A 25,754-nucleotide genomic window follows, 5' to 3' on the forward strand; every position below is an offset into this window, starting at 1 on the left:
CGCGGCTCCCAGCGGCTGGCTGGGGGAGGCCTGGAGCGGGCGGGAGCTTCGTTCTCACCGCGGCGCCGCTGGAGGGGCTCGCGTCCGCCCCCTCGGGCGGGCGGCCACGCCGCAGCTGTCTGGGAGTGTTTGACTTTGAGTCAGTTCCCCGCCGCGTGAAGGGTGCACACACGCACCCGCCCCGGCACCGCCCGCAGCGTGAGCCGGGACACGGTGCCCCCAGACCCGCACGCGCCGGGGCGCACTCCTGTGCGGCGCGCGCCACCCCGCCCCGGGTGACTGCCCCCTCCTCCCGAGACCCCCCAGCACACCCGCCACACCTACACCCCAGCCCCGCCCGGCGGTCAAACTCCGCGGTGGCCTTGCGGGTGGGCGGGAGCCAGCCGCGTTCCCCCCCCCCCCCCCCCCAGCCTTCACCTTGCCAGAATTGGCTCACGGACACGGGGTTGGGGGTTTGGAGCCGATTTATTTTTTTTTTACATTTTTCCAGCAGACCACATTCCCGCCCCCCGCTCGCGGTCCCCCGCCCCCCCCCCGCACATATACCCTGCACACACACACACACACACACACACATACACACACCCGGCGCGCACAGACAGACACGCTCCCTCCCTCCGGCGCGCTCTACCCCTCGCTCGCCCGCCCGCCGAGCACGCAGCCGGCCCCGGCTCCCCGCGCCCCGCCGCCACCGAGCGAAGCCGGGCTGGGCTTGGAGCTGCTCATGGAGAAAGTGCCGGGCGAGATGGAGATTGAGCGCAGGGAGCGGAGCGAGGAGCTGTCCGAGGCGGAGAGGAAGGCGGTGCAGGCTACGTGGGCCCGGCTCTATGCCAACTGCGAGGACGTGGGGGTGGCCATCCTGGTGAGGTAGGTGTCGCCCCGGCTTGGCCGGGCCCGGGGGAGGGAGGGCGGCAGCGGCTCCGGGCAGGGGCGGGCTCGGCCCGGGTCCGAGCTCCGGCGCCACCTCCCCAGCCGTGATTGGGGCCGGGCTGGCGGCGGCGCGGGCAGCGTGGGGCGCCTTAGGGTGGGTGAAACCCTAGCTGAGCCCTGCCTGGCTTTGGGCGCGGGGCTTACGAGGAACTATGAGCCAGACGCAGAAGGAAGGCACCTCCGTCCCCCACCTCTCCCCGGCCTCAGAACTCCGTGCTCAGCCAGCCATGCCTTCCTCACCAGCGACCCCAGCCAAGCTGTCGTGGACACACATCTTACCAGCCCTTCACATGGGGGCAGTGGGGGCTCCCCATTTCAGAGACAGAAACACTGAGGCTCAGCCAGGAAGGGGGACAAAGAGGAGCAGACCACTGTCTCCATCTCAACCCCTTTCCATAGTCAAAGCCCCTTCGAAGCACAGAGCAAAGGGCGAGAGAATGGAGCTCAGAAGGAGTAGATGCTGAGGTCCAGTTTCCCAGCTGGCTGCTTCCTGCCCCAGGTAGGTGGGCCAGCAGGCAGCTCAGGGCCAGACACAGGTGAGTGGAGAAGCAGACGGTCCCTAGGATACAATCCCTGCCCAGTTTGGTGGAGGGAAAGAGAGATGCTTCAGGAGACAGGGCCCCACCCTGAAACTCCACCTGGACAGGAAAGGCCATGTGTCATTCGGGCACCAGATGCCCCCAAGGGACACACACACAGAGGCAGTGTTGTGATTCACACCTCCACCCTGGTACACATACACCGTTCCTGTGGTTAATGTTGATGTCCCAAAGCCCTACAAGCTAGTAACAGACTATAGCTACAGATCGATGCTCTCTTCCCACGTGTGCTGGTCCCTGGGGGTGCGGGCAGAGAGGCCCCAGACCACACTCGCGCTCAACCCCCTGTCCTCGGCAGAGGCAAGCTGTCAAATCTAGGACAGAGCAGGGCAATCTTACTATTTGAAGACGGGTGAAACCTCGCTTGTGGAAAGGACAGTTGAAGTGCACGGCTGTCTCCCAGGCCTGGCCCCATCTCTGGCTCCTCTTTCTCCCCCATACTCTCTCCCTTCTACCAAGCTCCATAGTGAGACACCCTGATTCTAACTTAGAAACAGATTTTGGAGGAAAAAGAACAAGCAGCACTCTTGAGGAGTTTCAGGACGATTCCTGAGGAAGGGGCAGCTATTTTGGCAGCTCCCAGGCCCAGAAACACAGCCAGGGGTGACGGGGAAGCTAAGAGGGGATTTCAAATCCCACAGCCATCAGACGTTGGGAGACGCAGATCCGCACGAGCGAGCACCCACACAAGCTCCCGGTGGGTAGTGGAGTCACAGATGCGCCAGACTGCATCCCTCGAGTGCTGCTGTCAGCCGTGTGTTGGCACACACAGGTGTGCCAGGCCTCGGGATGCACCCAGGTGTGCACATAGGTCACCAAGAGGAAAGGAGGCAGAGTCCACAGGACCTGGGAGATTTTCTGTCCCAAACCCTGTCATTTGTCAATGAGGACATGTAGGAGATGTGTCCAAGATCTGGCTCCTGGGGCACCATCCAACCTCCCCAGGAATGGGGGATACAGAGGAAGGAACTGAACACTGAGGGCAGAGCTGTTTCTGGAGAGTCCGAGCTTTCAGCAGGTCTTCTTTCTCTCTCTGCTCCTCTCTAGTTCCCTATTCCTGACTCTTAGAGGGGGCTGGGTGTGGGCTGGGGGAGGCATCAGGCCTGAGATAGCAATTAGATCTGGCCTGCTGATAACCTCACACTTCACCTGACCGCACCTGTGTGTTAGCCTGAGCCCAGCCTGGCCCAGTGGGGGAGAACCCAGCCAGAGCCGGCTCAGCTCCTCCAGGCCAGCCCCAAGTCGCACCAGCCTTCCTTTCCTGTTTCTCCTCTTCCTGTCCCAGGACCCGACCAGTTGGGGAGGGGAGCGTTAAATTGGGGGTAAGGGAAAGATAAGCTTCTCTGCAGTCCCAAAGGCCACTCCCCAGATCCTCTGCCCCTCAGTTTGGTCGCAACTCCCACCTATCTTCACACACACATCTACGAGGACAGGCCCCAGTGAGAGCCTGAGGCACAAGCCCTCTGACCCGTCACTCTCACCTCCTCTCTCCCTACTGGGCTGAGGCCAGCCACACCCGCACCCCCCATCCCCCACCCCCCATGGAGGAGTCAGCAGCCACGATGGTGGTGGTGGTGGTGGAGCTGCCCGTGGGTCTGAGCTAGACCCACACCTCCACTCCCTGCCGGGGAGGAGACCCAGAGGGAACACCCGTGCTCTAGGAAGGCTCCCCTCCCGGTTGTAACTCTGCTGCCTTCCCCCTCACACTCAGACAAGCCTATTTCAGGCTCTCCTGGAAGCCTGGATGCCTCTGGGAGCTGAGGAACTCCCAAGGCTGGCTGATGAGGCTTCTCCCTGGCAGCACAGGCCTGGCTTGGGTGGGTCAGGAGTAAACACGAAGGGGCTGGGAGAGAAGCCAGGCAGGAGGAGCAGAGCGCATGGCCCCTAGACTCCCCCGGTCCAGGAGAGAGACTCCCTGGGTCTGTCATTCCTCAGGGCCATAACCTGGAGCTGGGTGTCCGGGCAGGAGACTGGCAGGAAGCCATCAAGTAAGGGTGGTCTGGGCTCCTTCCTGGCCCCACCACCTACTTTGCTGGGCAACCTTGGGCATCAATTCCTAATCCAGAATGTGTAGACAAAAGCAGTGCCACCCTCAGGAGAGCGTTGCAGGGACTAATGAGATCATATAGTAAGTGCTCAGTAAGTGTTCCCTGTTCTTTCCTCATCAGTAAAATGGGTATAGTACCTGCTTAGTTTTGGCAATTAAATGAAGTAACAGGTGGACATGCTCTGCACATTGTAACGCACCAGGCAAATAGAAATCAGTATTTTTATTTCAGTGTAAAACCCCCGAAGTCTGAGATCCTCATTTAAGTCCGGATTGGGTTTTTCACATTTGTCCCTCATTACAGCGCTTCTCCACAAAACCCAGTGTATTTGCAGACTCCTCACCTCATTTATCCTCACCAGTATACCTGTGAAGCAGCGAGCGGGAGGGACTCCTCTCACATTTCTGCAGACAGGAGGCTGTGAAGTGGTTTGCCCAAGGTCACACTGGGCCTCCTAGTGGGGCCCTCCTGGGTCTCCACATGGACTGTGTCCTGGTCACTCCCCTGCCACAGCACCTTTGTCACCCAGACGGATGGCCTGGGCCAGATGCTCTTTCTGCATGTGTTCCAGCTCTCAGTTCTGAGACTCAACGCCTGGCCAAAGGGCTGTTTTGGCAAATTCTCAGGTCTCTCTGGTATCAGAAAGGGGGACACTCCAAAGGTGTGAAACAACCTGGAAAAGTAGGTCCCAGACATTCCACACATTTCCTGAGGCTTCAGTTCGTAAGTTTGATCGAGTCTGCGTGGACGTCCCGTGACATCCAGCCCCAGCTAGAAGAGGGAGTGCAGATGTCATCACATCATCCTGTAAACAGCAGGGCCCGGGGCCGGGCGATGGGGCAGAGGCTCCGTGAGACCTGGGCTTGGTTGGGTCCCACAACCCAGTCCAACAGGCAGAGAGGGAAGAAGCAGTAGATGGTGGCAGGGAACCCACGAATGGCCTGGAGGGGAAAGCAGTAGCCCTGGGCCAGCCTGGGTGCTCAAGGAGAGGCAAGGCTGTTATGGGCAAGAGCAAGGAAGGCCTTCCACCGGGAGGAAAGGACGGCTAGCATGCCCGAGGAACGTTTTACCAGTGGTGAGTGAAGCTGTTGGCTGGAGCGAGATGGGTCACGTGTAGGGGGGAGTGTGGACATGATGGTGGAGAAGTGGGTGTGGGACAGTTTGTAGAGGCCTGGACTGCCAGGGTAAGGAGTTTTGACTTTGATGGTAGACAATGGGGAGCCACTGAATGTTTTTGAGCACGAGAGTGACCTAATGAAAGTGATATTTGGGGGAATTAGACAGTTTCAGATAAACTGGAGAGGGGAGGAGGAGAGCTATAAAGACCTGAGTCTGTCCCAAGAAGTGCACAGGCTGGTTGGAGAGGTGAGATGTACTGGCCCGAAGTAATTACAGAACCACACCAGGCAGGTCCGATCAATCAGTATCTTTAATTAAATCAATCATTCTATAGTTGCTGCCGGCTGAGGAGGGAAGCAGGATAGCGAAGAGGGAAGAGACTGAGCCTGGAAGAGAAGGACCAAGTCTCGTTTCTTCTCTAGGAGGCTGGGTGACCCTTACTTTGTTTCTAAAGAGAGCCCTAACTGTATCATAATAAAGGCCAGCCGTTACTGGCACCCCAGTGTCCATACCGTGCTGAGGGCTCCACGTGCAGTTTCTCATTTCATCCTTGCAACAACCCACAGCAACTTACAACAAGATAGGAACGATGATGCGATTTCACGGATGAGGAAACTGAGGCTCAGAAAAGTTAAATAACTTGCCTAAGGTCACACCAGCCCGTGATTCCAGAACTGAAGCTCTTAGCCTCTCGGCTGTGACTGCAGCAGGCTTTGAAGGGTGTGTCAGGTTTGGAAAGGAGGCAAGAAGTACGGAAGGCAGAGGCCTGGAGACGAAGCTGCAAGCCTGAGCAAGCCTGGTGGATAGAAACGGCCGGGACCTGGGGAGGGGGCTGTGGGAAGCCAGCTCGGCCAGAGGGAGGGTCTGTGTTAAGGACAGCTACACACGGTGATGAAAACAATGATTGTGGTGTGGGTGGGGGTGTGGGTGGGACTGGGTCCTGCCTCTCCCACCCCCGAACCCCCACATTGTCCTGACCACTTCAGGGTGGGGCCCAAGGCAGCCCCCTGCTTCAGCGTCCCCCACCTCCCTCCTGCCAGGTTCTTTGTGAACTTCCCGTCGGCCAAGCAGTACTTCAGCCAGTTCAAGCACATGGAAGAGCCCCTGGAAATGGAACGGAGCCCCCAGCTGCGGAAGCACGCCTGCCGGGTCATGGGGGCCCTCAACACTGTTGTGGAGAACCTGCACGACCCCGAGAAGGTGTCCTCTGTGCTCGCCCTCGTGGGCAAAGCCCATGCCCTCAAGCACAAGGTGGAGCCCGTGTACTTCAAGGTATGTCACCCGGTGGGTGCCGCCAGCCCACCGCCCACCCTGCTCCACCCCAGAGCCCCCCAGGGCCCACTCACTACAGCCACCTGCAGCCAGAAGAGACCACTGGGCCACCCAGCTTCTTCCCCTGGCGTGGCTGTGACAGGGACAGGCAGCAGGGTGGGGGGGCTGGGTCCAGGGCAGCTTTTGTCTTGAGGGCGTTTGGTTCCCAAAGCTGCTGGGCCGTTCTGTCATGAAGGGTCCCTTTGGCCAAACACCAGATAGAAGGGATGCAGGGGGTGCTGTTGGGGGCAGGCACCCAGGCATTTACTCCTCCTTCCTCCCTCTGCCCCCAGATCCTCTCTGGGGTTATTCTGGAGGTGATCGCTGAGGAATTTGCCGATGACTTCCCAGCTGAGACGCAGAGAGCCTGGGCCAAGCTCCGCAGCCTCATCTACAGCCACGTGACAGCTGCCTACAAGGAAGTGGGCTGGGTACAGCAGGTCCCCAACGCCACCACGTGAGGAGGGGTGAGGGTGGGCCGGGCAGCTCCCTGCCGTGTCCTCCCCTGTCCTGGTCTCCTATCTCTCCCGGGGCCCAGGGGCTGACTGCCAGGGCAGGAGCACTTCCAGCAGGCTGGGTCTGGGGTCTGGCACCATAGGAAAAGACCCAGGGGCCCCACTCCCATCCACACAGAGCTGCGAGCCCTGGGACAGGGCCATCCCGTTCCCTAGAACAAGGGAGTGCTCAGAGCACCCCAAGACTGTGGCCGCCCCGGCAGAGAGGCGCCGAAGGTTGCTGGCGGGAAGGCTGGCTAATCGGGCCCAGAGGCAGCCCAGGCCAGCTCCGGCCACTTCCTCCCTGGGTATCAATCACATGGGGCTGTTTTTCATCTAATGCTGACCAGTGCTCCCTCCCACCTCTGCCTCAACAGGCTGGAGCCAGGAGAATCACAAGGACATGTGCACATGTGTGCACATGCACGAGCCCACCCGGGGTCTGCGGAGGCGTCACTCTCACGCACACCAGCAAGGGCGGTTACTTCTGGGCTGACCCCGGAGGCCGGGTTCCCAGTTCTGGAGTGAGGGCCCGGAAGATGGGCTCAAGGAGGGTGGCCAGCCTCAGTGACTCAGAGCACGAGGGGAGGGCTGGCCCCCAGACATGGCGGCTGGGAACACTCCGGCCTCCCTGGGCCCCCAAGGGGCGGCTGGCTCTGGGAGCTCAATGGAGGCAGGGCTGGAGTAGGAAGGAGAGAAAGAAGCAGAGGCGGGAATGGGAAGCAGGGGTCAGCCAGCAGCTCAGGACACGCGTTTGTAGAGAAACATTCCCAGCAGTTTCCCATGGAAAAGGCGGGTCTCCTTCCCGGGCTTGCAGCTGGCCCGCGGAGCCTGCCGACCGCCTGCCATAGGCCTTGCTTCATGCAGCTCTGCGGAGGAGGTCCCCTGAGGGCAGCCCTGGGAGGCCAGGCCTCCTGACCTTCCTGCCGCTGACCACACTGGGCCCGGCTTGCTCCTGCTCCCTTCCCCCGCATCGGCACCACCCCAGGAGAGCAGAGTCCCAGGAACTGCTGGCTGCAGCCAGGCAGCGACGCCAGATGTGCACAGCTGGGCCCTGACCTGCCCGGACCCCGGGGTGGATGGGAAGCAGGCAGGAGATTTTTACCTGCCCGAGGAGGCGCTGGCAGAGCCGGGATGGCTGCCGGAAGCAGCCAGAGGGGCCAGGGAGGGGTCAGTGGGGGGAAGGGGGCTTGCCCTCCCACGCCTCTCCCCAGGCAGGCTCTGCCGCCAAAGATGAGTTTGTTTACAGCCAGGAGACAAGACTTCCTGCTTCTAGAGAAAAGGGCTTTTTTACAGGGGCCTAGAGGGACTGGTGAGAGAGAGAGCTGGCCGGCACAAGCCCCAGTGAATCAGAAACACATGGACAACGTTTCCCGACACGAAGCCCCATCCCCTCCCCTCTCTTGCCCCAGCTGGACCCCTGGGACTTAAATCTCGCCAAACCCCAAACATTAGGAAACCGATGAAATCTTCTCCTCTGCTCGTTTCTGCTCTTGTGGACTGAATGGAGATGGGCAACAGTGGGTAGGGACTGGCTGGGGCCCTGCTCCCACCGGGGCCTAGGCACCTGGCATTTGGGTTACCCCCCAGCTGTGACGTCGTGGGGATCGTCCCCTCATCCCTTTGCACTCTCTCCCACCCCCTGGTCCCCCTGAGGGCACGGTGTGGCCCCGAAGAAGGCATATCTCCCTAGGCCTGCAGACCCGACTTGCTGCCAAGGTCCAAATGGGCTCAGAGGGTGGAGAGGGTTACAGAGCAGAATTCTGGAAGGTCTCCCTCCGACTTCTCTTATCAGGGGAGCAGTGGTGGGCCAGATGCCACTGTTTACTGAACTGTCTCTGCTTAGGGGGCTGTGTGTGTTTTTGTGGGTCAGGGAATTGGGAGGTTGGGGGCGCTGCATGTGCCGAGAATGCCTGTGGGTGGCCGGAAGGGGTACCCAGACAGGCCAACCAGAGTGCATGGGTCTCAGAATTAATAGAAAAAGAGCTCACATTTGTACGGTTCTTGGCAGTTTGTGAAACGCTTTCACATAGTTGATGTCATAGAATTCTCACAGAGGTAGGCGAGGCAGACATTATTCACATTTTAGAGAAAAAGATCTGGGGTTCAGAGGGGCCAAATGGCTTGCCTGAAGTCACACAGCAGGTTCCTAGCAGAAGGGGAATTGGAACTTGGGTCTAGTGGGTTGCTTTCAACTGCTCTGCACCGGGTAGCTGGCAGATAGGGTGCTGCCTTGCCGTTCCCTCCCCTTCTCCCCTCCCTGCCAGGATCCCGGGTCCCTCCCCGTGCCCCTTGTAACCTGTTACCTCCATCTCCATCTCATCCACAGCCCACCGCCCACGCTGCCCTCCTCGGGGCCATAGGACTCCCTCTCTCCTCCCCCCTCCCTGGCAGCACCTTGAGCAGAAGGCCGAGTTCTGAAGACCCTCCTTGACCCTCCATTTCTGGGTGCCAAGGAAGCTGGAGGAATCCCTGACTCGTCTTCCCAGGAAGAAGCTGCCTCTGCCGCTGCCACAGTCCCCCTGCAGCCGCCGGGAGGTGGCGCTGGCTGCCTGGATGCTGACCCCAGCTCGGTGGCAGGTGGCCTGCTGGGTGGGGGAACCTTCCTCCTTGAAGAGCCAGGCCCACTCTGCTTAGCTTTTCTACTCACGGTTAGGGACCTGGCTGAGCGGCTGGCAGGAATCGGGACAGGTCTGTGAGTCCGGAAGTAAAGCAGCCCCGTTTCTATCTGCCCGACCAGCATGCGGGTCTCCACACCACCTATCTAGAGTATCACACACACATCTACCGTATATACAGATATATTCTATATACAATCTATATATAAATACATATATATATATATATATACACGTACATATCTATAATGTCTATCTGCAGGGCTCAGAGGCACCTGTGAAGCCTCGGTTCTGCCCATATGCGTGTGGGGAAGGGAGGGGTCCTGGTCATGCTTCTGGGCAGAGGACAGAATATTCTGGCAGAGATGGGGCTCCCATATCAGCACAGAGAGGATCCGGGCCTGTGGGCAGGGTTGGGGTGACCCAGCTTGCCAGCAAAGCCCAGCCCTTTCTCTCTGACCAGCTCTCCACATTCCTGCTTTCCACTTCCAGGCAAAAAGTGTTTGCCTCTCCCCACCTCTGCCCCCTCCAAAAGGATGTAGGTCCTTGACTTGCCCCAAAATGGGCAAGGGCAGACAGAGGGGGCCAGAAGTTCTGGACAGGATGACTGCGCTGAGGAGGGACCATGGTAAAGAGACCTCCAGTGCCAGCCCCATCTGCCTTGGCCACTAAGACAGCCCCTGTGGGAAGGGGGATCCAGGCTGCTCTTCAGCAGGGCAAAGATGACAGGACCAGATGCCTCCATCTCATCCTGGAGCTCTGGGGGCCCAGGGCCTTTCCTCACTTGCCCCTCCTGGCTGGCGGTTGGTCCTGTCCATACATCTGGGTCAGCGTTGCTGGGGACCCCTGTGTGTGCCCCTTGGTCACGTGTATCATCCTCAAGGATGTTTTGCTGCTGTGGCTACTGTGCCTGTGTCCCCTCCTGTACCGTCTCCGTGCAGCCGTCCCGGTAACTGCCTGTCCTCCTTTTGTAGTTTCTGATGTTTGTAACCAGACCCAGCCACTGTCATTAAACAGACTCATTCTTCCTGTTCTGTGTGTTTGGTCTTTTCCTGCCACCTGCCCCTCGCCTCTGTCTCCCCCCCTTTGTTCAGGGCTCAGGCCTTTTCCTGAAAGCCCTCTCCTGCAAGGGCCCCCTTCTGTTCCTGGGCCCCTCTGAGTTGGGGCTTACGACTGTGGTGGGCCTCGCCTGTTTAATCAGGAGCGCAGGGCTGGGAACTGGAAGCTGGGCCGGTGGGGCAGGAAGGGTGTCTGTGCTTATTAAAAAAAGTCAGGGGGCTTTTAGTCTTTCGTTCTGGAAATCTCCTCCCTGGTGAGGACAGAATAAGTGAGGGGGGAGTCAAGGGAGAGATGTTCAAAAGGAAGGGCCCTGCTTGTCCAGTGGTCTAGTGAGAGCCAAGGATGGGGCCTCGGCCTTGTAGGCCTGGCACTGGGCGTCCACCACCTGGAGAGCTAAGTGCCGGCCTGCTACTCAAGTTATGTGTGGTGGGTCAGCCCCTGCGTGTTTGAGAAAGGAAGTCTGCTCTTACCAGCCTCTATCCCCAACATCTTCCCTGAGCTCTCAGCTCCCAGACCCCCACTCCCAAGCCCTCTATCCTGCACCCTACAGCCTCAGGCCAGGTCTGCCCAGCCCCCACCCACGATGGAGGCAAGAGTCAGCAGCATCAACTCCTGGAGGAAGGACCAGGAGGTCACAACCCACAATGGAGGCGAGAGTCAGCAGCATCAACTCCTGGAAGAAGGACCAGGAGGTCACCACCCCCAGGAGGTCACCACCCCCTGGCTGCAGGAAAAGCAGGAAGCAGCCTCTGCCCCTTGGGAGGGCTCTCGGCTGCCTGGGAAGATTCAGCTGACACACAGGAAAAGTCTTGTCTCCCAGACCGTGAACTTGAATGCAGGCTGCGCGTTCATCTCCTGGGCCTGGCACAGCAAAGATGCTGGCTAGAAATCCAAAGAATAAATAAATACCACTCTTAGAAAGCAACCAGTACACGGGGCCAAGAGTAAGCTGTGCAAACTGAGACATAAGTGCAGAGTGGAGAGGACAGCACAGCCAGGGCCCTTCCAGGGGGCAGCGCTGCAGGCTCTGGAGACAGACTGTCTCCTAATACTGTGTGACCTTGGGCAAGTCACTCAGCCTTTCTGAGCCACGGTTGCCTCTAATTTAAAACAAGGTGAACATGAGGCCTGCCTTGCAAAGCAGGTACCAGGAGGAGAAGGACGTATGCCACTATGCTGGGCATGTGGGAGTGCTCAGGACAGAGTGACCGTCAGGCCACTGGAAGAGCGAATGGAAGGGGGGAGGCTGGACTGGGCCAAGATGAGCCGTGAGTCTTGAAAGAGAAGGGGCAGAGAAGGAAAGAGGAAGGGAGGTGAATGAACGAGGGCAGTCTCAGGAGGCAGAGGGCAAAGGAAAGGGAGGTGGAAGCAACCCGGGGGTCCTGCCAGGTCCTGGGCATCATGGCCTCTGGTGAGCTCAGGCCAAGCAGGAGCCAGAGTGGGTGGGGCTGTGGGGCCACAGGGACTGTGAGAAGAGAAGGGGCATCTGTGGTCGGGGGCAGGGGGTGGTCTCTGGGAAGAGAGACCCCCTCCCCATTTCCCTTCACTTGGCTTCAGAGTGGTGAACAAGCTTCTGAAGCAGGCAAAACTGGAATCGTTTTGGCATGCGGCCCTTGAGAAAGGTTCTCTCCGCTCCCCTCCTAGAGAGAGGGCATTGGCAATCAGCGATTCACCCCGAACCTGGGCTAGCGAAGCTGCTTGAGGAGAGGGGGGATGAGGTCCAACCAGAGGTGATGCTGGGCAGGGCTCAGGTGTCCTCCGTTGGGGGGCAGGCCAGGCGCAGGGGGCTACGGGGTAGGGAAGCAATGTCTGGGGTTTTGTTTTGTGCTCTACACTCAGGGATAGCCTTGTCACCGAAGAGCTGAGCAACTGGGTCAGCTCCCCGTGGCGTGCTCGCGCTGGGGTGTCAGCAACGGGGGTGCGGAGGCTGCGGGTCCTTCCCGGCCAGACGGCCCCGGCCGCGCAGCCCCACAGCGACCCCTGCTGGCCGCGGCGGGAACCGCACCCGGGGAGCCCGGGCCGCGGCGCGGGAGAAGGTACCTGCCTGCTCGGCTGCCTGGGGGCGACCTTCCTCCCTGGCTTCAAAGCGGGGAGCGCCCGTAACGCAGCCTGAGGCACAGGGGGACAGTGTGCGCCCCTTACATACTTACGAAAATATCCTCCCGTGTTTTGAGCCAAGGGGAAAAAAAATAAATGCTCTATTTTTAAAATGACTGTACATAAAGCCCCACATTTCCCAGGCTGTTGGCTCGCCTTTGTCAACAACTATAAACTCGGTTTGGGACACCAGAGCCACGTGGAATCATTAAAACAAACAACAGCCTGTCTTTGTTTAAAATTTCGATTTTTTTTTTTGTTCATCATGGATATTTTTGTTTTAATACAGATTTTTTAAAATATTGTATTTAAATATTATTTCTCTTGATTACCATCCCCCTTAAATTTTGTGCCCCAGCCAAGAGCCTCACCCACTTCACCCTATTCCAGGCTGTTTCCCAGTATATCCTGTTTGAGGGACCCCAGCGGAAAAACCCTCATTTTTGACCTCAAGGAAGTCCCCCAGCCACACCTACCAGGGCCGTGGGTTTCATTGTGGCTCATTTCATATCTTTGGTAAAAGAATTTATCTCACCAGTTTGGACTTAGGCAGTCCCTTAGGGTTGGTGACAGGAGCTCAGAAGCTTCTGGTGGCAGGAACAGAAGCCCACTGAGGCTCCCAAAGTGCAGGGGGCTGCATCGTCAAGTTCATGCTTGGAATACGCGAGTCAGGCCTCTGGGATCAGGAAGAACCACAGGGCCCAGGCTCGCTGGAAGGACCGGCCCCGGGCAGCCGCCCAGGAGCCTGGGAACTGGAGGGTGGACTAGGCGAGTGCGGCTCCAGGCCCGGTCATCTCCCGAGCCTCAGCCGCGAGGCTGGGCGCCCCCCACCGCAGCATGCATGCATAGGCTCTGAGACTCCACTCCTCTCCGCCCAGCTTCTCAGCCTTCCACTTCTTCCCACCACTGAGTAACCAGTTCCCAAACTCCGCACAGAGACGCTGTGTCATCCAGCCTTTCTCAGTGTCTGTGGGTGGACAAGGCTCTCATCTGAGGCCACCATACAAGCTACTGCTGCCCTGGGTGAGGTCCAATCAGCCATGGCCACATGGTACGGAACATGGCTACTGCTACAGTACTAGCACCAACGGCCTAAAGGACAGAGACATCATCCCCAGATGACTTCCTGTCAGCTTCAACTTCTTGGTCTTAGGTTCTCTCTCCCACACTCGAAACCCCCGCCCCACAGCCCCCAGTCCTATGGGCGCAGCCCCCATATCTGACCTTTTCTTCAGCTGCCCTGGTGCTTCTGGCCTGACTCCGCAGCCGCCTCCCCGCCTTCTCCAGTCCATCCTTCACGTGGACGCCAGCTCAGTCTGCTGGGGACAAAAGTGGCCCTGTTCCTGTTCCAGAATCTCCAGTGGCTCCAGATTACCTCACAGAGACAGTCTGGGATCCTCAGCCATTGAGAGCCCACAGTCTGGCACCAACATACATCCCTCATCTTACTTGGCAAGTCCAAACTGTTAGTCATTCTCCATCACAGATCTGACTTTCTCCAGCTTCGGGCCTTTGCTCACTCGCCCCCACTCTGGAGCGGCCCTCTCCTCCCCACCCCAGCATCTCCACCTATTGAAATGGTACCCCCTCCTCCAGGCTGCTCCAAGCCTGTCCTTGCCAGAACCTTCCTGGAAGAGCCCTCTCTTTGTGCAACTGAGACTACCTCCCACCTGAGCACTGTGGTGTCCACACCATACACAACCTCTCTCTCCTCCCTGGGACAGGTTTGAGAGTTGACGCGACATCTTCAAAATCACAGCCAGGCGGCCGTGTGGACGGTGCGTGCGTAGATGGTGGATGCAGGAGGACGGAGTCTTGAACGGGGGTGGGGGTGGGGGTAGTGGAGGTGGTGGGAGGTGATAGATCCGGGATTTATTTTTGAAGTAGGTCCAACACGATTTATTGGTGGATTCGACGTGGCGGGTGGAAGAGAGGACATCTGAGGGTGACTCCAAGGTTTCTGGTCTGCTTGGTGTGATGAGTGGAGTGGCCATTTTCTTGGGGGAAATAGCCTGGGAAGAACAGGTGTTGGCAGGAGGAAAAGCAAGAGCTCTGCTTTGTCCACGTGAGACACGGGGCATCCAGGAGGCAGCTGGATGCTGCAGCCTGAAGCGTGACAACACTGTCAGGGCTGGGACTTAAATTTGGGACTGGATGAGATCACTGGAGAGAGTGTGGGAAGAGAAGAGAGGCCAGGCCAGAGCCCTGGAGTGCTTGACCCTGAGGTCAGGGGTAAGAGAGGAGCCAGCGAGGGAGTGGGGTCAGGGGATGGGACAAAATCTAGAGCTGCCCAGAAGCCTTTCCTGGTGGCCTGCCCAGCTGTGTCAGCACTGCTGCAGGGTCCAGAGCTGTGAGGACAGAGGCAAGGTGTGCCCAGCATGGCTGGAGGGGAGGGAAGCCTGACGGGGGGCAGGCGGAGGGTGTGGAGGAGTGGATGGGGAGGGAGACAGGGACAGAGGAGATGGGGAACATGGAGTCAGGGGAGAGAGGGGCCAGCGCATTTGCGAAGGAGGCTGCGAGGGTGCACGCGGGGCAGGGGGCAGGATTTCAGGAGCGAAGTCCTCCAGAAGGAGAAGGAGGTGGCCTTAGAGGACCTGCTTGGGAAGGTGGGGAGGCGGCTGGGGAGACGTTATGGGGGGGTGGAGAGCACCAGGCTGACTCAGTGAAGTATGAGTCAAGGTCATTACCTGATTACCTGAGGAGCTGGTGGGTGGGGGTGCAGGGGGGTTGAGGAGAGAAGGGAGCTGAGAAGGTCTCAGCTGTGGAACTGGGCAGGATGATGAGGAAGGTGTGAGATTCCAGAGACGTGCACCAAGAACTTGAAGTGAGAGCAGCCAGCGCCCCCCTGGGGTAACTTTTGTCAAAGAAAAACTAGAGCTGGACGGTAGTTACAGTGGTCAGACCAGACTTTATTCAGGACTATTTCAACAGGAAAGAGACCTGAGTACAGAACCAGGCTCGACTCCGAACACAGTGTGGACAAGCGGGGATTTACAGCCAAGGAGCAGGGTAGGGGCAGTGGATGGAAAATTACTAAGAGGAAACACCAGGAGGGAGGCGGCTTCTGGCTAAACCCACCTGCCAGGATTCTTGCTGGAGGCAGCCCGGGGTGGGGGGGGATCAGACATCACCGGGGCTGGGGGCAGGGAAGGATTGTGAAGGACGAGGAATCGGATGGGGGATTCTAGCTAAACCAACTGAGCAGGATTCTTGCTAAAACTGGACAATGCAGATGAACACGCAAGTCCGGAAGTCAGGCCTAGTGGGAAAGATCAGAGGATCCTCGTCCCTTTCTCCCCCGGGGCTCAGGGGAGGGTGGAGCAGGGTGTGCTAAAGGACTACACAGGGGCGGGCAGGCCGGCCTAGCCCTGGGGCCTCCGAATGAACCCGTCATGTGGAACAGACACGCCCACTGCCCAGAGGGTCCCCAAGAGGCCACCCAGTCACACAGGGGCCTGAGGAGCCCACCCCTCCGTCCTGCTCTTCCAGCCTTTTCTGCAGCCAATGTGGGGCCTGTGCACCTGCGGTGGGGGGGGGCCGGGGAGGGGGGGCCGGGAGGGAGGGCTGGGGGGGAGGGACCTCTCAGGGCAGGTGGCAAAGTGAGCCCTTGACCTTGTCTAAGTCCAAAGACAGAATGTGAAATACTGTTAATTGCTAAAAAACAATCATTTTGTTATGTAAAAACAAAAATTCTTTAACTGCATTTCAGAAAATTTAGAAAAGAGCACCACCGGTCATCCATCACCCTCACCAATCTTCCAGATGTCTTTTGTATGCACTAAAACTTTTATAATGCTTTAAATTTTTAGACATAGTCTTAAAAATAGCATTCACAGGAGTTTTGCATGGTTACAAAAGCAATCTGTGATCTTTGCGGGGAATTTGGGGAAAAGGAAACACACAAAGAAGGAATAAAACTCACCTGCGATCCCTCCCACCAGACGCGGGCCGGCGGTGTTCAGTGCGGATGCTCAGCTGCCTTCCGGGGGCCGCGCTCAGTGTACCCGGCATGTCCACGTCATTTTTGTACTAAGACAGGATCGGATGGTCCGCCCCGGTTTTGTGCGATCCCTTTGCAGCAGGAAGCCTTCTGAAGTTTGCACAAGTAAGTTGTTTACGTCGGGGTCACACAGGGACAACAAGAGCCGTGGACTCCGAGAATGTGTGCCTGACACACTCCCCGGGTGTTTGGCTGGCCCCTCTCCGCCCCATCAAGACCCTCCCACAGTTTCGCACAGTCACACGCACACAGGGCCGGCACCATTGGGTCCAGAGCCCACCTCTCCAGCCTCGCTTCCCTCGTGCCCCCTGCTATCTTGCTCTAGCCCCTCTTGCCCTTGCCTCCTTGCTGTTCCTTGCATGTTCCTGCCCCGGAGCTGCTGTTCCTGTTGCAGCTGCTGTTTCCTGTTCCCAGAATGCTCTTCCCCTGCATCATCTTGCAGCTTCCCCCCTCCCTTCGCTCAGGTCTCTGTGCAAATATCACCTCCTCAGAGAAGCCTTCCCTGACTACCTCTCCGACACAGCAGCCCCAGTCCCTCTCTCTTTGCCCTGGTTTGGTTCCTCTGGCTCTGACCTTGACCTGACCTTGCACTTTTGGATGTCTGCCTCCTTCATTAGCACATCTCCTTCAGGAGGACGTGGACCTCACCTATGGAAGCTGGGACCAGGGTGAGGTGAGTGAATTTTGCCCTCAGGGGCAAAATTTCAGGGGGCGTTAAAAATCCCAGGAATCAAGAGAAATAATATTTGAATGCAATATTTTAAAAAATTGAAATTAATGCCCACAAAAACCATTATGGAAAAAATATCAAAATTTTAACTGAAGACAGGATCTGTTTTCCTTGCTCCTCTATCGTGAGTGTCCAGAGCCGCCTGGCCACAGCTGATGCTGGCAGATGTTCGCTGAAGGAGTTAAGGAGAGCAGGGGAGGGGGCAGACAGAGCTGGGTGGAGGCAAAAGACCAGAATGGAGGGGACAGAGGGGCCCCTGCCCTGGGAAGTAGGGAGGTGAGAGGCCAGCAAGTCCCCTGGAACAGGGCAGAGACCAGAGGCAGTGAGTTGGGGTTCTGCTTTCAGGGGAGTGGGGAGCACTGATGAGGAAAGTCTGAGTTAGAGTAGATGCTGGTGGTGGTAGTTGTTGGGGAGAAATTTGAATTACTCACTGTGTTAGCTTCCTGTGGCTGCCATAACAAATTATCACAGAGTGAGTGGCTTAAAACAACGGAGATTTATTTCCTCACGGTTTGGAGGCCAGAAGTTTGAAATCAAGGTGTGAGCGGGGCTGCGCTCCCTGTGATGGCTCTTGGGCAGTATCCTTCCACCGTGGACCGGTTGTTTGTGTCCCCCCCAAATTCATATGTTGAAACCTGATCCTCAAGGTGACGGTAATCAGAGGTGGGGCCTTTGGGAGGTGATTAAGTCACGAGGGTGGAGCCCTCATGATGTGATTAGTGCCCTTGTAAAAGAGACCCCCCCAAGACCCCTATCATCCTGCGGTGGGAAGACACAGCAAGAAGATGCCTTCTGTGACTCAGGGAGCAGGTCCTCACCAGACATGGAATCTGCCGGCATCTTCGTCTTGGACTGCCAGCCTCCAGGACTGTGAGAAATAAATGTGTGTTGCTTACAAGCTACCCAGTCTGTTGTATTTTTGTTATAGTAGTTCAAATAGACTAAGATACCTTTGTCCCTTCCAGCTTCTGGTGGCACCAGGCGTCCCTTGGCTTACGGCTGCATCACTCCAGTCTCTGCCTCCGTGGTCACATGGCTTCTCTGTGTCTGTCTCAAATCTCCCTCTGCCTTTCTCTTTTAACGAGATGTCGTTGGATTTGGGGCCCATCCTAAATCTAGGATGACCTCATCTCGAAATCTTTAACTTAATTACATCTGCAAAGACCCTTTCCCAAATAAGCCCGCATTCACAGATCCCCAGTAGATGTGAATTTGGGGGCTTCCGTTTCAGGCCACTACACCCATCGTGGGAGGAAGGAGCCGTGGAAGAGGCAGGGACCTGCCGTGACCATGAGCCTAGGCCCTGCTCCTTCTTCTGTGAGCCGGACAGTCGCTGGGCCCTGCCCTGGAACCGTCCATCCCCAGGGAGGAAGAACACGGTAATGATCATGTGAACAGCAGGGTAATTTCAGCCAGGTGAGGACAGAGTCGCATGGGCCGGTGGCGGGGGGCGGTGTTCTTTTAGATGGGCCTCATCTGTTCTCCATCAGCCCTCAGGACCCCGTTTTATAGCCCAAGAGCTGGGCTCAGTTAGCAACTCGCCCGCAGTCACAAAGCAAAGCACGAACCCCAGGCTGACCCCGAAATCCGAGCCCCCCACCCCCAACTCCCACCATTAGTGGAGAGAAGCAGACAGAGCAGAGAAGGAAGCCGTCATCCCTGGCCCTGACCCCTCGCCTGGCTTCCTTGCTGCCCTGCCGGCTTCCACAGTCACCTCCTGCAGCCCGTCTCCACCCAGCAGCCTAGCAGTGCCTCCTCCAAGCGTGCCAGCCCCAACTCAGGCCTTCCAATGGCCTGCAGGTCCAGAGGCCCTGTAGAAGCAGCAGCTATAATGGGGGGTGTTAATGAAGCCCGTAAGGAACCTGGGATCTGAGACCGAGGGGAGGGGCAGGAAGGCCTCTCAGAGCCTGAGGGAGAGAGCGTGTGTTCATAGATGTTGCCGCGTCCTCCGTTTCCTCCTGAACTGAGATCTGGGCCGCCGGTGGAAGGGCAGGTGTTGGCAGCCTGGGAGGAGCAGTGGGACCCGGTCTGCGCGTCCACCTCTGCGGGAGGAGCGGACGGAGGCCGCCCTCTGGGGACGTGGAAAGGCCTTCGGGAGCCTCGAGAGAACACAGCTCCTGGGAACAGGCTGCTGTGTCTCTCAAGGGCAGAGGGTGGCCTCGTGGGCAGCCCCATTTCAGACTGGCGTCAAGAAACCAGACTGGCTCCAGATCCCCCCTGAATGACTGTGCAACTGCGGGCAAGTCTCGCCCTCTGTTAGGCTCAGTCACCACAGCCCAAAGTGAGGGGCCAGATGACACCTGGCGCCCCGCCAGCTCTTTAATTGTTCCTTCTTCTGCTGAGCCCAGAGTCTCCCCTGGGAGTTATTTGGAGGAGCCCCAGGGAGCTGGAATCCTAGTGGTGACCAGCATCCCCCCAAGTGCAGCTGGGGTCAGGGCGCCAGGCCACGGCGGAGCAGGAGGGGGACGGACCAGGTCCCAGGAGGAAGAAGAACACAGGCCACGGATTTCGTTTTTTTTTCTTTCTTTACTATTTTTCTCTTTTTAATTACGTAAGTATCCATTTATATATTCTCATTGTAAAAGATTTCAGAAGTGTCTATGAATATAAAGTAAAATATGACAGACTCTCTCCAGGCTCCACCTGCCCCTGCAAGGTCTTGAGCAGGTGACTTGAGTTTTCGGGGCTGTCCGGAGGCAGAGGGGCGTCAGTCGCCATGCAGGAAGCAGTGGCGAGTGCCTGGCTCGCAGCTCGCCCTCGACAGCCTTAGCCATTTCTGTTGCTCACCAGCTCCCACTCTCGCTTCTTTCCCCAGAGGCAACCCACGAATGCGTATGTGTGTATCTTTCCAATCCTTTTTCTGCACAATTGTGTGTATGTACACACACACCTTTATCTTAGGGAAATGGAATCATACTTTAGGTATTTCCTTTTCCTGCCCTCATGACCTAATCTCCTCCCAAAGATCCCACCTGCAAATACCACCACCTTGGGATGAGGTTTCAACATATGAATTTGGGGGACGCAAACATCCGGTCTATGGCAGAGATCTCTCCGGCTCCGTGGGCGGAGGCCTGCCACGTTCTTCAAAACTGCCGCTTGGTACTCAGTTGTGTGGATGTTTTTTAGGAAAAACTCATTGTTTTCCTCTGCTCACACTACCAACACTTCTGACGCCAGATGTGTGGGTTTTCACGCCCAGCAATTCTGACACTAACTGCCTGGAGTTAGCACAGACCCCACAGGTCAGTCCCACCCGACTGTCCCCCACTGCAGATGCCAGTTTCAAGTCGTGGGTCCCCAAGTTATCTACAGCTTCTGTGAGACTTGGCTACAAATCGGAGTTTCCTGTGATCCCCTCCTTGGGTTCGATAATTTGCTAGAGCAGCTCATGGAACCCAGCAAAGCAGGTTACTTGCTGTTACCAATTTATTGCAGAGGATAATTTAAAGGATAGAAACAAACAGCCAGATGAAAAGATCTGTGCAGGAGCCCCTGTCCCCGTGGAGCTGGGGCGCATCACCCTCCCAGCACGTGACCGTGTTCACTTTGGAAGCTCTCCAAGCCCCGTACTTTGGGGAGTTGATGGAGCCTTCATCATGTAGGCATGATTCACTCAATCTCCAGCCCATCTCCTCTCCCCGGAGGATGCGGGATGGCGGTGGAAGTTCCAAGCTTCTAATCATGGCTTCGAATCATGACCAGCTGCCATCCAGGAGCCCACCCAGAGTCACCTCATTAGAACAAAAGACGCTCCTGTCACTCAGGAAATTCCAAGGAATTTAGGAGCTCTGTGCCGGGAACCAGGCGACGAGACCGATTTATATATTTTTAAATTATTACAGGATGTGTATACTATTATTAAACCCATCCCTAATTGTTGAACGTTGCGGTGGTTTTGGATTTTTCACTCTTAAACATGCTGCAGCAAATGTCTTTGTCCGCATAAGTCCTAAAAGCAAATTGTTCAGTCAAAAGGTAGGAAAATTTTAAGTTTTGATAGAAGCTGCCAAATTGCCTTGAAAAAGGTTTTACCCATTTGCGCTCATAATGGTTTATGAGTGCCCTTTACCCATATCCTTGTCGATACTGAGTATTATTAATCTTTTTAATTTGTACTAATTTTACTGGGTAAAAATATCTCATCATTTTTAAAAATAATTCATAGATTTTACTATTTTTTTGTTTTTTAAAGATTGGCACCTCAGCTAACAACTGTTGCCAATCTTCTTTCCCCCCCCTTTCTGCTTCTTCTCCCCCAACCCCTACAGTACATAGTTGTATATCTTAGTTGTGGGTCCTTCTAGTTGTGGCATGTTGGACACTGCCTCAAGGGCCTGATGAGTGGTGCCATGTCTGTGCCCAGGATCCGAGCCGGTGAAACCCTGGGCCGCTGAAACGGAGCGTGTGAACTTAACCACTTGGCCACGGGGCTGGCCCCTAGGTTTTACTTTTTAGTACAGTTTTATATTTACAGAATAATGGAGCAGATAGTACATAGAGTTCCATATACCCACACCACCCCCAATTCCTGCCCCGTCCCTATTACTAACATCTTGCATTAGTGTGGTGCATCTGTTACACGTAGTGAGCCAATATTGATACACTATTATTAACCAAAGTTCATAGTTCACATTAAGGCTCATCCTTTGTGTTGTATTTTTCTATGGTTTTGACAAATGCATAATGACATGTATCTGTTGTTACAGTTTCAAACAGAATAGCTTCACCACCCTAAAAATCCTCTGTGCTCCATCTATTCATCCCTCCCTCCCCTAGCCCCTGACAAGCACTGATCTTTTTACTGTTTCTGTAGATTTGCCTTTTCCAGAATGTCATATAGTTGGAATCATACAGTCTGTAGCCTTTTCAGACTGACTTCTTTCACTTAGCAATACGCATGTAAGGTTCCTCCATGTCTTTCTGTGTCTTGATGGCTCATTTCACTTTATTGCTGAATAACTTTTTTTTTTCCTTGCTGAGAAAGATTGGCCCTGAGCTAACATCTATTGCCAATCTTTCTCTTTTTGCTTGAGGAAGATTCGCCCTGAGCTAATATCTGTGCCAGTCTCCCTCTATTTTGTATGTGGGTCACTGCCACAGCATGGCTGACGAGTGGTGTAGGTCTACACCCAGGATCCAAACCTGTGACCCTGGGCCACCAAAGTGGAGCGCACCAAACTTAACCACTAGACCACAGGGCTGGCCTTGCTGAATAATATTCTATCATATGGATGGACCACAGTTTGTTTAGCCATTCACCTGTTAAAGAATTATCATAGTTTTTTTTTTTTTTACAATTTTAGTATACATCTTTTAAAAAGTGAAATCATTTTTCTATATAGCCAAAGTCAAATTTTCACAGTTGATGAAATAAATAACAATTTCTTAGTATCATCTAACATTCATATTAAGATTTCACTAATTGTCTCAAGATATTTTTATGGCTAGTTTATCCAAACCAGGACTTTACATCAGGTGGCCGTGTCCCTTGGGTCTCCTTTTATCTAGCACAGCCCTTTTGTCACTGCATTGCTTGCTGTTGCAGAAAGCCCCCTGCTGGGGGCTGCTCACTTTGTCACCGTGTCTTGTATTTTGTGCCTCCAGCCCCTGAATCTCCTGTAAACTGGAAGTTAGAACTAGTCTGAAGTCAGTTCAAACGTTGCTGCCCAGAAATCACCACAGGGGAAGCTGTGTGCTTCTTGCTACATGCATCCCACAGGGAGACACCGGGCGTCTGGTTGTCCCACAAGTGATGAAAGGCTGACCCCTGGGATAGGTGACGGCAGTCTGATCCTTCCACGTGGAAGCAGAAAGGAATCCTTGTGGTTTTGCTTTGTCACCAATGAATGTCTGCTTCCCCTTTCACATACATGGCAATCACCGCCTGACTCCGTGGTGTAACACGATGGTTTTCTGATCTGGTTACTCCTACCACATCTATCAGCTGGGGGGTGGGCGGCCCCCAGGGTGGCCCCCAGCGAGCCCTGCCTCCTGGTATTTGTGCCTGTATCAGTTTGCTAGGGCTGCTGTAACAGGGTACCACAAACTGGGTGACTGACACAACAGAGTTCTTGTCTCACAGTCCTGGAGATTAGAAGTCCAAGTTCAAGGTGTCACCAGGGCCACACTCCCTCAGAAGGCACTCAGGAAGGGTCTGTTCCAGGCCTCTCTCCTGGTTCCTTGGCTTGTGGTAGCGTAACTCCAGTCTTCACACAGCATTTTCCCTGTGTGTGTCCAAATTTCCCTTTTTATAAGGACACAGTAATACTGGATTAGGGGTCCACTCTATTCCACATGACCTCATCTTAACTACATTAATGATGTTAACTACATTAATTACCCTAATTACCTCTTCAGTGACCCTATTTCCAAATAAAATCTCATTCTGAGGATTAGGACTTCAACATATGAACCAGGGGGAATGCAATTCACCCCCTAAGAATGCCCGTATGTAATCTCCTTCCCTGAGTGTGGGCTAGACCGGGTGGGGTTCTTTTTGGTTAAATTCACATAAAATAAAATTAACTATTTTCTTCTTCTTTTTTTTTTTTTTTTTGAGGAAAATTAGCCCTGAGCTAACTACTGCCAATCCTCCTCTTTTTGCTGAGGAAGACTGGCCCTGAGCTAACATCCGTGCCCATCTTCCTCTACTTTATATGCGGGACACCTGCCACAGCATGGCTTACCAAGTGGTGCCATGTCCGCACCTGGGATCCAAGCCGGCGAACCCCAGGCCACTGAAGTGGAACGTGCGCACTTAACTGCTGTGCCACTGGTCCCGCCCCTAAATTAACCATTTGAAAGTGAACAATTCAGTGTTATTTAGCACATTCACCGTGTTGCACAACCACCACCTACATCTAGTTCCAGAATATTTTCATCGCCCCAAAGGAAACCTCATACCCGTTAAGCAGTTTCTCCCCACGGCCCCCGGTGCCCAGCCCCTGGTAACCGCTAACTCTGCCTTCTGTCCCTATTCTGGATACTTCATATAAGTGGAATCATGCAATATGTGGCCTTTTGTGCCTGGCTCCTTTCACTGAGCACACGAACCTAGTGACCCCCTCAGAAACTCAGCACAGCCACAGGGAAGCTACACAGACAGCTTCCATCTTGCTGGCCCTTTCTAGCTCTGTCACCTGCTCCTCTGATGGACGCCAGCTCAGGTGGAAAGTGGGAAGGGGCCCCGTGGAAAGGCCCCCCCGGCAGGGAAGTGAGGGAGGTGTCCGCCAGTGCTGGCTACATGATTTCCGGGAGCCAGTGCAAATGAAGATGTGGGCCCCCCCCCACCCCCCCGTTTAAAAGGCAGGAAAAAGGTGTCATTAAAGGGACCAAAATATAAACCTTTTTCTTTCTTCTGTGGTCTCCTTTGACTTGTCATGGTGTTTTTTATTTGCTATTTAATGTCATTTATTAATGTCATTTACTTTAAAATGAAATTTTAAATTATAGCATGAATTTTACTGTTCATCTGTATATTGCACAGTGCCGGTCTTCCAGTGTTAATAAGAGCACTGACTTAGCTCATGTGCAGAATCGTCAGACTGACACCATTGGGATCTCATCGCCGGTATGTACATACGGACCGAGTTTCGTTCTTACCGGAACAGTGAAACACCGCACCAAACTAACTCAACCGTTTCTACTTCACTTCTGGATTCCACCCAGACTCTGTATGGAAGCTGGCGGCTCCCTCAACGTGCTCACCCTGAATCTCACTGCACTCTCCCCCACACGGTGTGGGTCCCCAAGAACTCTGCACACGTGGGGTATCTCAAACGCTTTACGAGGATGGGGCTGCAAGGAATGGCGGTGGATGTGCATATGGCGGATCTCCTGGGCTCACGGGCACGCTCCACCCTCCCGTTGGACTTCACTTACAAAACACAAGTTCAAAGATGAAAGTACGCAGCAGAGCATTAAATCTGGCACAGGTCACACGCCCATGAAGTCAGCCCTGCCTCTGGACAACAGCCAGCAAGGAAGTGAACCTGCCGATGAACTTGGAAGTGGATCCCCCCCAGCCGGGCCCTGAGATGCTCACTGGCCCAGCCAATACCTCCATTTTACAGACCCAGCTAAGCCATGCCCAGATTCCCGACCCACAGAAAGTGTGAGATAATAAAGTGTGTTGTTTTAAGCAGCCAAGTTTTGGGGTAATTTATTATGCAGCCATAAATAACTGATAAGCGGGCATTCTTCTATCAAGCAGAGCTTCCTTCCTCCAAATTAGGGCTATTTGGTTACTTTGAAATACAGTTTCTGCTGGAAAGGCAGGATAGATGCTGTGTCTTTCCCCTTACTCACCAATTTTCAAAGTAAGATATTGGTTTAATAAATATCCCATTGGGGTCCCAAGAGTTTCTCAGGAACACATGACCTTGCATCATTTCGATGTATTTCAATCACCTACAATGCTTTTTCTTTTTGATGCTCAAATTGTTACAATTTGACCCCTGGGAGTCCCTTTCACTGCTCCCTATGTCCTTTTGACATGACCCCATTAATCTCTGAAGGCTTCCTTGCTTTCTGCCACAAACAAGGTGTCCCAGGCTCCTCTCACACTTTCCCTGCCCCAGACCTGGAGCCGCCATTTTTCCAGGTGCCTCCTCCCCTCCCCTGTTCCTTCAGTGGTGGCTTCTTTATCGACACAGATCTGGATGCTAGGGGTCGTCATGGTTTTAATTTGCATTTCCCTAATTACTAGCTGAGTGCGGCATCTTTTCCTATATTCACTGACCATTTT

General features: G+C 55.2%; 1 protein-coding gene and 1 long non-coding RNA gene across 10 annotated transcripts in view; both read left to right on the forward strand.

Annotated features, from left to right (window-relative positions):
• CYGB (cytoglobin) overlaps nucleotides 1-10,151 on the forward strand; it is a 26,252-nt gene extending 16,101 nt beyond the window's left edge. For 2 of the 8 annotated variants that reach the window (XM_070225968.1, XM_070225967.1), the window contains 4 exons: nucleotides 491-867; nucleotides 5,737-5,968; nucleotides 6,301-6,464; nucleotides 8,831-10,151. In XM_070225968.1, the coding sequence (XP_070082069.1) occupies nucleotides 725-867; nucleotides 5,737-5,968; nucleotides 6,301-6,464; nucleotides 8,831-8,864 (573 nt within the window). In that variant the 5' untranslated portion in view covers nucleotides 491-724 and the 3' untranslated portion in view covers nucleotides 8,865-10,151. Of the gene's footprint in view, nucleotides 1-490; nucleotides 868-1,329; nucleotides 1,430-4,390; nucleotides 4,653-5,736; nucleotides 5,969-6,300; nucleotides 6,475-6,878; nucleotides 7,975-8,830 lie in introns of those variants that run through there. The other 6 variants (XM_070225970.1, XM_070225969.1, XM_023651964.2 and 3 more) reach the window with 5 other exon arrangements.
• Nucleotides 10,152-14,557: 4,406 nt separating this feature from the next.
• On the forward strand, nucleotides 14,558-25,151 carry LOC138916104 (uncharacterized). Of its 2 annotated transcripts, none has more exons than XR_011422813.1 (4): nucleotides 14,558-14,642; nucleotides 16,217-16,380; nucleotides 16,893-16,948; nucleotides 18,237-25,151. It is a non-coding gene; the product is annotated as an uncharacterized lncRNA (long non-coding RNA). The 2 variants fall into 2 exon arrangements; XR_011422812.1 differs by lacking the exon at nucleotides 14,558-14,642 and adding an exon at nucleotides 15,163-15,284.
• Nucleotides 25,152-25,754: the final 603 nt, after the last annotated feature.

Source organism: Equus caballus, chromosome 11, assembly GCF_041296265.1.
Source record: "Equus caballus isolate H_3958 breed thoroughbred chromosome 11, TB-T2T, whole genome shotgun sequence".
Taxonomy (NCBI): domain Eukaryota; kingdom Metazoa; phylum Chordata; class Mammalia; order Perissodactyla; family Equidae; genus Equus; species Equus caballus.